At 37.9% G+C, this 13,264-nt stretch overlaps 1 protein-coding gene across 19 annotated transcripts in view; it reads right to left on the bottom strand.

Moving 5' to 3' along the window:
- CADPS2 (calcium dependent secretion activator 2) overlaps positions 1-13,264 on the bottom strand; it is a 569,431-nt gene that overhangs the window by 198,576 nt on the left and 357,591 nt on the right. For all 19 annotated transcript variants that reach the window (XM_018046978.1, XM_013963420.2, XM_013963421.2 and 16 more), the window contains exon 9: positions 3,573-3,639. In XM_018046978.1, the coding sequence (XP_017902467.1) occupies positions 3,573-3,639 (67 nt within the window). The remainder of the gene's footprint in view (positions 1-3,572; positions 3,640-13,264) is intronic.

Raw genomic sequence — 13,264 nt, 5'->3', positions numbered from 1 at the left:
GCTTAGACCGTAAAGAATCTGCCTGCAATGTAGGAGACCTGGGTTCAATTCCTGGGTCGGGAAGATGCCCTGGAGAAGGGAATGGCAACCCACTGAAGTATTCTTCCCTGGAGAATCCCAAGGACAGAAAAGTCTGATGAGGAACATCTATGGGGTTGCAAAGAGTCAGACCCAACTGAGTGACTAACACTTTCACAATACTTAAATATGACTTCAAATTTTAAGATAAGATGTCAGGTAGAATACATCTGAATTCATGAAAGTTTGGTGGTGTTTATCCTAAATTTTAATGATAGAGTATAGAGGTTTACCTCCTTTGGTTTAAACTGAATGTTGCCGTTAAAATGTTAAACATATTTTTGTTATATGGAGAATTTTCCAGCTGTCCAAAGACCTGGTTCAGTCAGTTCAGTTCAGTCGCTCAGTCGTGTCTGACTCTTTGCGACCCCATGAATCGCAGCACGCCAGGCCTCCCTGTTCATCACCAACTCCCAGAGTTCACTCAGACTCATGTCCATCGAGTCCGTGATGCCATCCAGCCATCTCATCCTCTGTCGTCCCCTTCTCCTCCTGCCCCCAATCCCTCCCAGCATCAGAGTCTTTTCCAATGAGTCAACTCTTCGCATGAGGTGGCCAAAGTACTGGAGTTTCAGCGTTAGCATCATTCCCTCCAAAGAAATCCCAGGGCTGATTTCCTTCAGAATGGACTAGTTGGATCTCCTTGCAGTCCAAGGGACTCTCAAGACTCTTCTCCAACACAAAGTATATTAAAACAATGTATATTAGAAACTCTTTTAGCCTACTGTCACTTTACTGGATCTCTACAGGATTCCTTCTTTAAACATAATGAATATGATCCAGCAATCATGCTCCTTGGTATTTACCCAAAGAAGCTGGAAAGTTATGTCTACACAAAAACCCACACACAGATGTGTATAACAGCTCGATTGATAATTGCCAAAATTTGGAAGCAACCAAGATCTCATTCAGTAGGTGAATAGATAAACTGTGCTTCATTTGGACAATGGAATATTATTCAGTGCTAAAAAGAAATGAGCTTTTAAGCCATGGAAAAACATGGAAAAACCTTAAATGCAAATTCTTAAGTGAAAGCAGCTAATGAGTAAAGGCTACATGCTGCAAGATTCCAACTATGACATTCTGGAAAAGGCAAACTGGTGGTTAAAAGATCAGGGGTTGCCAAAGGTGGGAGGGTGAAGATGAATAGGCAGAACAGAGAGGATTTTCAAGGAAGTGAAATGCTTTGTATGATATTACAGTGATAAATAGTATGTTTGTTCAAATACACAGATGTACAACACCAAAAGTGAAATCTAAGAAAAAGCATGGACTTTTGACGAAGATGATGTATCAAGTGTAGTTCACCCTTGGTATCAAATGTACCATTCTGATGAGCGATGTTGATAGTGGAGGAAGTTATCTGGGGACAGAGGATAGACAGGACATCTCTGTACCTTCCCTTAAATTTTGTTGTGAACCTAAAATTGCTCTTAAAAAACCATATTGACTAATAGGTATGACATGTTGAAATCTGTGGTTACTGGGTGACATTCTCATGTGTTCTTATATTTATTTCCACCAGTTCAACTCTATCCTTACTAAGAATCAGTAGCATTTGAATAGGCCAATAACATCAGCTACTGAACTTATAGGATGAGAACTTATGATATTCTGTGTAAATGCATGATATATGACCATGAAAAAGAAGCTGCAGTTTTCATGAAAAATCATTTGAATGCTTTGGAAAGATTTGACAAAAACAAGTCACTAACACAAACTTGCCAAATTAGATGTAGATGAAAAAATCTATAAGTGGAAATAAAATTAAAATGCACAGAAAGATATGTGCTCAAACTGCCTAGTAAATCCATTTAAATTTTTGTGACAATGTAAAGAAATTGAGCCTAGAAACCAAAGAAGATGCTTTATAGGTGTGACTTTTGGATGATAGACCATTGAGAACTCCCAACAGGGAGCCCTTACTAAAAGCAAATGTGTGGGTTTTATATAAAAAATATTGTCTCTGTGTGTGCAAATGTATGTGCATATTTTATTAATCTGGTTGACCAAATATTGGTTCTATTTGCTTACGTATAAATTTTGTTATTATTTATTTTCGACTGCATTGCATGGCATGTGGTATCTTGGTTCTCTAACCAGGGATTGAACCAGCCCTTGCAATGGAAGCCTGGAGTCTTAACCTCTACACCACCATGGGATTCTCAATTCTATTTTCATAAGAAAAAGTTACACTTTACTCAGGTGGGGAAAATACCCACTTTTGATTAAAAATTTATACTTTCATGAAGTTACCATGCTATTATGGCAGATCAATAAAATAATTTTATCCAGCAGTAGATAGATTACTTTATTTCTGGAAGACAGCAAATGATTTTCCTTCCTTGGGATATCATCATGTTAACCTGATCTAGTCGATACTTGCTTAATGCGTGAGCAGGGCTTCCCTGGGGCTCAAGTGGTAAAGAAGACACCTGCCAATGCTGGAGATGCAAGTTTGGGAAGATCCCTTGGAGGAGAAATGGCAACCCACTCCAGCATTATTGTCTGGGGAAATCCCATGGACAGACGGAGCCTGGGGTGATGCTACTGTACATGGGCTTGCAAAATAGTTCAGATACGACTTAGCAGCTGAATAACAACAATAATGTGTGCATAGGAATCAATAAGATTTTACAGACTGTTTTGTATTAATGACACCAAGAGAGCTTCTCTTTTCATATATATTCATTGAAAATAAGACAGCTTGAATTTATCATGAACTGGATGACTATTACTCAAAATTATTCTTTAAAGTAACCTTAACTAAATGAGTATGTTCTATGAGCAAAGGTCATTCATAATTCAAACACCAAAACAAAACAAGAGTCTACTGAACTGTACACTATAGCACTCTGCCTATATTCAGAATCCTATCACAAACAAATCCACCAGTCAAGGCAATTAAAAAACCTGTACCTCTGAATAAGAGATATATATGATACATTTTTTTAAAAAGGCATGTTTTAATGAATTAACTTTTATTTATAAAATATCAGAATAATGCAGTGGTTCTCAAGGTATGGTCTTGCGATCCTGAGGATCTTCAAAATCCTTTCAGGGGACTTGTGAGGTCAAAACCATTTTTAAAACTATGTTTAAACATCTTCGCCCGTTTCACACTTACTCTCTCAAGAGCATATAGTGGAGTTTTCCAGAGGCTAAATTTCACCTGAGACTGCAACAGATTGAAGGCAGAAGCTGATTTGAAAATACAGCTGCATTCTATTTTTATTAAGCCAGACATTGAAGAGGTGCACAAAAGCATAAAATGCCATTTAGCTTACTAAAATGTTTGGCTTGAAAAAATACTTATTTTAAATAAAAAGGTTAGTTGCACTGGAATGGCCTTACTACTTTCATTTTTAAATGAATTAAATATTTTCTTAATTTTTCAGTTTTAATTTCTAATACAGTAGATACTGACAGATACAACCCAAATAAAAGTTTGATTGGCTTACAGTGATTATATGACAGGAAAAAAGTGTACTTACCTGAACAAGAACAAAGTAACGTTTTTTCCATCTTTTCCAAACCTTCTGCCCAAGAGCATACAGATATCTGGTAAGAAAAACAAAAATATCTTATGAATAATGGTGTGGTGCCACATAATCATATTTATTCCATAGGTATTTATTCTCGAGAGCAGCCTGCAAAGCTTAGTTCAGTTGGAACCTGTGACAGCACACAACTTCTGTGTTACACAATGACTGAGTCTGTTCTAAGGCTCTTGAAAGGGAATTGCTATATGTGGCTTATCAATTTGTCAGTTCTCTCCACAAACTGAGCGAAGTTGGAGTTAGAAAGGATAATCAACGAAGCAGTAGGAGTTGTATTCTTACACATATTTCTCAGGAGAGACGTATGCTATGAATTGAGGCTAGGGTACCAGATGTTTCAGCTCGCAGGTGACAGGCTGAGGAGTGTGGCCTGGCAGGGAGCCGGCTGCAGAGTCCAGAACCCAGGATGAAGAGTCTCTTTCCAGCTGAGTGTCCTCAAGATGTGCCTGTACCAGTCTCAGTTTCCAATTCCTCAACTATCAAATCAAAGAACTATATGTGATGATTGCTAAGGTCCAAGCCCTGTTACTAGGATATTTATCTGACATGCGAGCTTCTTCGTGCAAATTTTCCTAACTATGAAACTCAGATACTAATGACAGTGACATTGTATAATTCAACAATGGTTTCAACCACGACTTCTGTTTAACTGTGCATTGCTGTTAGTAACCTGAATTGAAATGATTCAAATAGTTAATCACTGGAGAACAGAACTTTTGTTCTTACTGAATACACAGATGTAGGCTTAAGGATTGAGGAGGAAAGGGAAGAAATTAAATATTAATCAAGTATGAGCATGTCATGGAGAGCTATTTAAAATTATATCACATACCTCCCATAAAAGTGGAAAACATTTTAGAAGTTAAAAAGTATGACAGAGACCTAATTTTTAAATTAAAATCTGATTTTTCAATATTTTATCACAATTCCTTTTTCTGTAGTCAAGATTTAACATTATAGAGGGTATTCAAACTAATCTAAATTATATACAATTCCGAATGATTAAAAAAAGTCCTTTAGCTAACAGTTTGTTGATGGTCTTAAAGTCCTTAGACTTTCTCTCGATTTTTAAAATTGAAATCTTAGCTTGAAAGTTTAGCTTCTGTTTTATGAAAATAATTATCCTTTGCAAAAGAAGCAAACATACTTTTTGCCCCCTTTTAAAAAAGATATGGGATATTGGCTAAGGGGTGCTGAAATGATGAGCTTTCTTATTCACTGCTCATGGAGTGTAAAACAAGACCACCTTATTGTAGAATAACAGGACATGCAAAGATGGGCTTAATAAAGAATAGAAATGGTATGGACCTAACAGAAGCAGAAGATATTAAGAAGAGGTGGCATGAATACACAGAAGAACTGTACAAAAGACATCTTCACGACCCAGATAATCACGATGGTGTGATCACTTCACCTAGAACCAGATATCCTGGAATGTGAAGTCAAGTGGGCCTTAGGAAACATCACTATGAACAAAGCTAGTGGAGATGATGGAACTGCAGTTAAGCTATCTCAAATCCTAAAAGGTGATTGCTGTGAAAGTGCTGCACTCAATATGCCAGCAAATTTGAAAACTCAGCAGTGGCCACAGGACTGGAAAAGGTCAGTTTTCATTCCAATCCCAAAGAAAGGCATTGCCAAAGAATGCTCAAACTACTGCACAATTGCACTCATCTCACATGCTAGTAAAGCAATGCTCAAAATTCTCCAAGCCAGGCTTCAACAATATGTGAACAGTGAACTTCCAGATGTTCAAGCTGGATTTAGAAAAGGCAGAGGAACCAGAGATCAAACTGCCAACATCCACTGGATCATTGAAAAAGTGAGAGTTCCAGAAAAAAGCATCTATTTCTGCTTTATTGACTATGCCAAAGCTTTAGACTGTGTGGATCACAATCAACTGTGGAAAATTCTGAAAGAGGTGGGAATACCAGACCACCTGACCTGCCTCCTGAGAAATCTGTATGCAGGTCAGGAAGCAACAGTTAGAACTGGACATGGAACAACAGACTGGTTCCAAATAGGAAAAGGAGTGTGTCAAGGCTGTACATTGTCACCCTGCTTATTTAACTTATATGCAGAGTACATCATGAGAAACGCTGGGCTGGATTAAGCACAAGCTGGCATCAAAGATTGCCAGGAGAAATATCAATAATCTCAGATATGCAGATGACACCCTTATGGCAGAAAGGGAAGAACTAAAGAGCCTCTTGATGAAAGTGAAAGAGGAGAGTGAAAACCTGGCTTAAAGCTCAACATTCAGAAAACTAAGATCATGGCATCTGGTCCCATCACTTCATGGCAAATAGATGGAGAAACAGAGGAAACAGTGACAGACTTTATTTTTGGGGGTTGCAAAATTACCACAGAAGGTGATTGCAGCCATGAAATTAAAAGACGCTTACTCCTTGGAAGAAAAGTTATGACCAACCTAGACAGCACATTAAAAAGCAGAGACATTACTTTGCCAACAAAGGTCCATCTAGACAAAGCTATGGTTTTTCCAGTAGTCATGCATGGATGTGAGAGCTGGACCATAAAGAAAGCTGAGCACTGAAGAATTGATGCTTTTGAACTATGGTGTTGAAGACTCTTAAGAGTCCCTTGGAATGTAAAGAGATCCAACCAGTCCATCCTAAAGGAAATCAGTCCTGAATATTCATTGGAAGGACTGGTGTTGAAGCTGAAGCTCCAATACTTTGGCCACCTGATGTAAAAAGCTGACTCATTGGAAAAGACCCTGATGCTGGGAAAGATTGAGGGCGGGAGGAGAAGGGGACAATAGAGGATGGGTTGGATGGCATCACCAACTTAATGGGCATGAGCTTGAGTAAACTCCAGGGGCTGGTGATGGACAGGGAGGCTTGACATGCTGCAGTCCATGGGGTCACAAAGAGTCAGACACGACTGAGTGACTGAACGTAACTGATACAAAAATAGCACCCCACTTCTTCATCGTGGAATTAGGGAAACAGACACACACACGTATACATATGTTACATGGATATATAGAACAGTATTATTCATATTATGAAAAAAGGTAACAGTGTCCAACAGTAGGTGTATTGTTTAATAAATGCTGGAAAATGCACAGAAAGAAATACTATGCTGCCTCTGAAAAAATATTTTTGATAAAATAACATAAAGAATATCTCATGATATAATGTTTTAAGAAAAAAGTTTCAAAACCATATCAATACTTAAGAGATTTGAAATTTGTAAAAGAAATATATGAAATAGATATTTCAAAATTTTTAGTAATAGTGCCTTTGAATCGTGGGATCATGGAAAATTTAATTTTCCGTCTTTATTCCCTGTATTTCTAAATTTTCAGAAAAAAAAAAAAAAACCACACAAACAGGAATGGAATGACTAAAAGTTGACATAAATCCTAGGCTCCTGCCTAGAAAATATAGCCAGTCCTGCCCAAATCAATGACGTAGTTTCTTTCTCTCAGACACATTAGTTAACGGGAGGATTTTGCAAACTTGTATTTAGTTTTGTAATACTCTGGATACCCTGTCATCTGGGCTTCTGCATGTAGTGCTGATGCAGTTAGAGACTCTCAGAAACATCCGTCAGTACTGTTCTCACCTGCTCACTCTCCCCTCCTGAGGGCCCCTGAAAACCCTCTGCCCCACCTTTGCTCCAGCCTCTAATTTCTCTTCTATGGTTCCAGTGATAGGTGTTTAGTTGCTCTCCTCCTGTCTTTCCTATGCAATTTTCCTCTTCTGAAAGGCATACACCCCAGTGCTTATTACAGGGTTAATAGCAATGACCCCAAGAGCTATATATACTGTGGACATGACAGATGCTCTCTGTACAAATTTACCAGCAAGATGCGCAGCAAACAGCTGCCAAGGAGTCAAGAGGGCATCTAGAGTAACTTCTGCTTGTGACCGCAGGCTGCTTCTTCAACCTGTCTCACTTAGCATGCTGGTCAGACAGAAGCGAAAGTGAAGAGTGATACACAAACCATCAACACCACAAACAAGTGTAAGTGGCTGATGGCGAAGGTTCTGCATAAGGGGTAATGCTGTCAGCAGCAACTTCATTCAAAATGATGCCTCGACACATTTGAAATGAAAAGGTATGATCTCTGTGAAAAGAGAAAGCAAAGGGGTGGGTGGATGCACGTGGATATATTGGAGGATGTGGTGAAGAATAGAATAAAAGACAATTCAAGATTGGAACCAAGGTAAGCATGTGAATGTTGGGCCTTGAGGCATTATGGGTTACTGTACTGTAAGAATTCAATAGAACATGCATGGAAGAAGTCACCACTGATCAAACATTTCTAGAAAGGAATTCCTCATTAGAGTTTTTGTCTCAATATAAAAAAAATTATATTCAACAGAAGTAAACATTTCTGCATAATATAAATGTTACCAATGCTATGAGGGAAAATATGACAGTTTCTTCCTTTAGCTTTCCTAGTAGCCAGACAAAAATTTTACATAAGAAATGAACAGAAATAAAAGATATCAGAAGCAATAACTAATACTAAATAAGAAATCATTAAACTTAATTTCAAATCTAACTTTTTTCACTATAATCATGCCTTCTAGAATTAGGTATCAATAATCATCATCTAGCTTCTTTTTTACTGGTATAAAATTAGATTCTTTCAGCGGGAGCCGAAAGGAGATGAAGGTTTGATCCCTGGGTTGGGAAGACCTCCTGGAGGAGAGCATGGCAACCCATTCCAGTATACCTGCCTGGAGAATTCTATGGACAGAGGAGCCTGGCAGGCTATAGTCCATGGAGTCACAAAGAGCTGGACATGATTGAAGTGATTTCGTATGCTCGCATAACCATTCACATTTAAGTCCTTGTGTGGGCACATATTTTCATTTCTCCAGAGTAAATATCTAGGATTGGGATTACTGAGTTATAGTGAAAGTGTGTTTAACTATAGAAACTGCCAAATTGTTTTCCAAAGTGCTGTACAATTTTGCATTACCATTAACAATGTATGAGAACTCATCCTACTAACCTGCCCCGGGCATGCAGCATGTGGGATCTTAGTTCCTAGACCAGGGATCAAACCTGTGCTCCTTGCATTGGAAGCATGGAGTCTTAACCACTGCACCACCGGGCAAGTCTCCTCATCTTAATTTTATAATTAGAAAAAAAGATGACTTTTATTAAGGATTTGAAGGATATGGATATTACAGCTCCATAAATAATATTTCTGGCATGGTTAAGCTGAATTCCTATAGAGCAAAGATGAGGATGTCTTGTCACTTTATCGTGAGTACTATGGCGGATTTCTATAAGCTTAATGGTTAAATGGGTTTTCTAGTTTTCAAAGCTATTCTCAAGTCTGGTATTTAGAGCAGTCTAAATTCTTTGAAGAGGGGTGGTCTTATCTGGGGATGACTGAGGTGTAGAGAGAGTAAGGAAAAAGGAGCACAAATCATTTGAATGATTGGTTATAATCAGGTAGTCCATTTATTAGAAAGCATCTATAAAAGTGAAAATGCATTCTCTTTGGACTCATCTTTATGCTGAGTACTACTGCTGAATTCAGAGTATGGCGTTTTGTTTTTAATGTTGAGTGTTAGGCTATAAATTATCTCTTTTATGGATAAAAATGCAGTAATTTTTTAATTTCAGAAAAATATACTAAAGTTACATTTAACGTATGTTATATTAGGCAAAAAATTCATTTCGTTACACATATAGAAATGCTTAATTACTGAAAAATGAGTTATTCTAGGAAGACTGTATATACATCTATAATGAATTTTTAAAGAATTTATATCCAATAGGTTGACTTGACTTCAAACAGTCATAAAATATAATTTGATCATTCCTTAATGATTTAGAATAGAACCCTATAAGTATCTCAGGGTCATTACCATGAACATTAATTATAACTGCATAGTTCTATAAAAGGAGATGGTATGCCTGATAGGACTAAATCTATTCGACATACAGTGGCAATAGTGTTAATTAAATCCTTGAGAGTTATTTACTTGTCACTTACTTCTGCTTCATAAAAATAGTTTAGAACTTTCAAAAGTCTATTATTAATATTCTATTGCTATGTGAATCTGAACTCTGGAAAAAGTCATTTTTTTAATGCTTTATGAAATCTGATTCTACCCTATAAAGGTATAGAGAATATTATCCAAGAGACATATTTGTCATCCAGGAGACAGACAGTACCTTGGCTGGTATACTATAGAGGGGCTGGGGTGCGGGGAGTGGATCTGCTCTGCAGTTGTATTCTCCCCAAATATTCTGTAGCCTGTTGAGTCAATATTAGCTCCTCTAAATACATGATTATCTCAAAAAAAAAAAAAAAAGTTAAGAGTATGTATATCAGACCTGCCAAACAACAGGCAAAATGGGAACAGACATTTAACTGGGTTCCATGTGACAATTTATATAATGTTACCCAATAAAGTAAGTATCACACAGCAGGAGAGCAACATTCTTTAATGAATGATTTTTTTTTCACCTTATTTAAAGAGGCTTTAAGAGCAAAGCAAAAGCAAGTCTTTTGTTTTAGTTTTGGTGGGGATTTAAACATTATTCATTTTCGTCTACCTACAGAATTTAGTTTTAAACAAAATCATGCTTTCTCATCCTTATGGAGGGACTTCCTTGGTGGTCCAGTAGTTAGGGCTCTGAGAATCTACTGCAGGGGATTCAGGTTGGACCTCTGGTTGGGGACTAAGAGCCCACAAATTTCATGGTGTGCCCCCCCAAAAACCGAAATGGATAGAAAAGGCATACATATCAGCAGTTTTCACAATCAGATTCATAATGCGTTCTCTTCAGTTCAGTCGCTCAGTCGTGTCCAACTCTTTGAGATCCCATGAATCACAGCACGCCAGGCCTCCCTGTCCATCACCATCTCCCGGAGTGCACTCAGACTCACGTCCATCGAGTCCGTGATGCCATCCAGTGATCTCATCCTCTGTCGTTCCCTTCTCCTCCTGCCCCCAATCCCTCCCAGCATCAGAGTCTTTTCCAATGAGTCAACTCTTCGCTTGAGGTGGCCAAAGTACTGGAGTTTCAGCTTTAGCATCAGTCCTTCCAAAGAACACCCAGGACTGATCTCCTTTAGAATGGACCAGTTGGATCTCCTTGCAGTCCAAGGGACTCTCAAGAGTCTTCTCCAACACCTCAGTTCAAAAGCATCAATTTTTGGCACTCAGCTTTCTTCAGAGTCCAACTCTCACATCCATACATGACTACTGGAAAAACCATAGTCTTGACTAGATGGATCTTTGTTGGCAAAGTAATGTCTCTGCTTTTGAATATGCTATCTAGGTTGATCATAACTTTTCTTCTAAGGAGTAAGCGTCTTTTAATTTCATGGCTGCAATCACCATCTGCAGTGATTTTGGAGCCCCCCAAAATAAAATCTGACACTGTTTCCCCATCTATTTGCCATGAAGTGATGGGACCAGATGCCATGATCTTAGTTTTCTGAATGTTGAGCTTTAAGCCAACTTTTTCACTCTCCTCTTTCACTTTCATCAAGAGGCTTTTGGGTTCCTCTTCACTTTCTGCCATAAGAGTGGTGTCATCTGCATATCTGAGGTTATTGATATTTCTCCTGGCAATCTTGATTCCAGCTTGTGCTTCTTCCAGCCCAGAGTTTCTCATGTACTCTGCATAGAAGTTAAATAAGCAGGGTGACAATGTACAGCCTTGACATACTCCTTTTCCTATTTGGAACCAGTCTGTTGTTCCATGTCCAGTTCTAATTGTTGCTTCCTGACCTGCATACAGGTTTCTTAAGAGGCAAGTCAGGTGGTCTGGTATTCCCATCTCTTTCAGAATTTCCCACAGTTTATTGTGATCCACACAGTCAAAAGCTTTGGCATAGTCAATAAAGCAGAAATAGATGTTTTTCTGGAACTCTCTTGCTTTTTCCATGATCCAGTGGATGTTTGCAATTTGATCTCTGGTTCCTCTGCTTTTTCTAAATCCAGCTTGAACATCTGGAAGTTCATGGTTCATGTATTGCTGAAGCCTGGCTTGGAGAATTTTGAGCATTACTTTATTAGCATGTGAGATAAGTGCAATTGTGCGGTAGTTTGAGCATTCTTTGGCAATGCCTTTCTTTGGGATTGGAATGAAAACTGACCTTTTCTAGTCCTGTGGCTCCTGCTGAGTTTTCAAATTTGCTGGCATATTGAGTGCAGCACTTTCACAGCATCATCTTTCAGGATTTGAAATAGCTCAACTGGAATTCCATCACCTCCACTAGCTTTGTTCATAGTGATGCTTTCTAAGCCTACTTGACTTCACATTCCAGGATGTCTGGCTCTAGGTGAGTGATCACACCATCATGATCATCTGGGTCGTGAAGATCTTTTTTGTACAGTTTTTCTGTATATTCTTGCCACCTCTTCTTAATATCTTCTTCTTCTCTTAGGTCCATACCATTTCTGTCCTTTATAGAGCTCATCTTTGCATGAAATGTTCTCTTGGTATCTCTAATTTCTTGAAGAGATCTCTAGTCTTTCCCATTCTGTTGTTTCCCTCTATTTCTTTGAATTGATCGCTGAGGAAGACTTTCTTATCTCTCCTTACTATTCTTTGGAACTCTGCATTCAGATGCTTATATCTTTCCTATTCTCCTTTGCTTTTCACTTCTCTTCTTTTCACAGCTATTTGTAAGGCCTTCCCAGACAGCCATTTTGCTTTTTTGCATTTCTTTTCCATGGGGATGGCCTTGATCCCTGTCTCCTATACAATGTCACGAACCTCTGTCCATAGTTCATCAGGCACTCTGTCTATCAGATCTAGTTGCTCCTCTTGGCTCACTGCATTCTCTAGTATTCTGCATTAGAGTATGATGCTAGGGAAAAAATTCCCTAATCAATGTTAAATTTGATTCCAGATTATTATTTAGATGAGGATAAGAGATATATTCTATTGTGTGTAATATATTTGAAAAACATGTATTTCCAATGTTAATTTACACTAAAAATAACACTTTTTTCATTGAAATATGTCCAATGTGTCACAATACTTCTGTAAACTATTTTTGGATACTGCTCAGATACTATTGTAAAGTGTTTGCTTTCATCAATAACCCAACTTAAGAAAGGTATTAAGAAGCTGCTCCCTTTGAACAAAAAAATTGCCTGCTTAACTTTAAAATCTCTGCTTACAAACAAATTAGCAGCACTGACACAAAGCTCGGATTTAACATATAAGAATAAAGCCTTGAAGCATTTGGTTTTATAAATCAGTATACATACAGCAATAATCTTAAAGTATTAATCCCTCTTATAGGACTATTTCTAATGAAGAGTACTATTTGCTTTCAAGAAACACAGGAATCAGCTAGGAAACAAGGCGCAAAATGAACTAAATGTGTATCAGTGCTTCGTTCACCGATTTTTTTGTGTGTGTATGTCTAACTATTCTTAGGTCATGCTCTGTCCTCAAATATCAAAGCTAAGAGACAATGAACTTCAAGTCTGTTACTTGTATATGTAAAATATGTACCATGATAACCATGTTGTTAGGGGAAAATGTCAAAGAAAAGAAAATAAAGAGAGTTTTGGTATAGTCAAACCTTTAAGTCAATATAGTTATTATCAACAAGGCAAACTGGTCATCATTTTTCTTCCATTACAGCACAGTTATAT

The sequence above is a fragment of the Capra hircus genome, chromosome 4 (assembly GCF_001704415.2).
Source record: "Capra hircus breed San Clemente chromosome 4, ASM170441v1, whole genome shotgun sequence".
In the NCBI taxonomy this organism is placed as follows: domain Eukaryota; kingdom Metazoa; phylum Chordata; class Mammalia; order Artiodactyla; family Bovidae; genus Capra; species Capra hircus.
The sequence above is the reverse complement of the archived record's forward strand: the minus strand, read 5'-3'. Positions and strand labels throughout refer to the sequence as shown.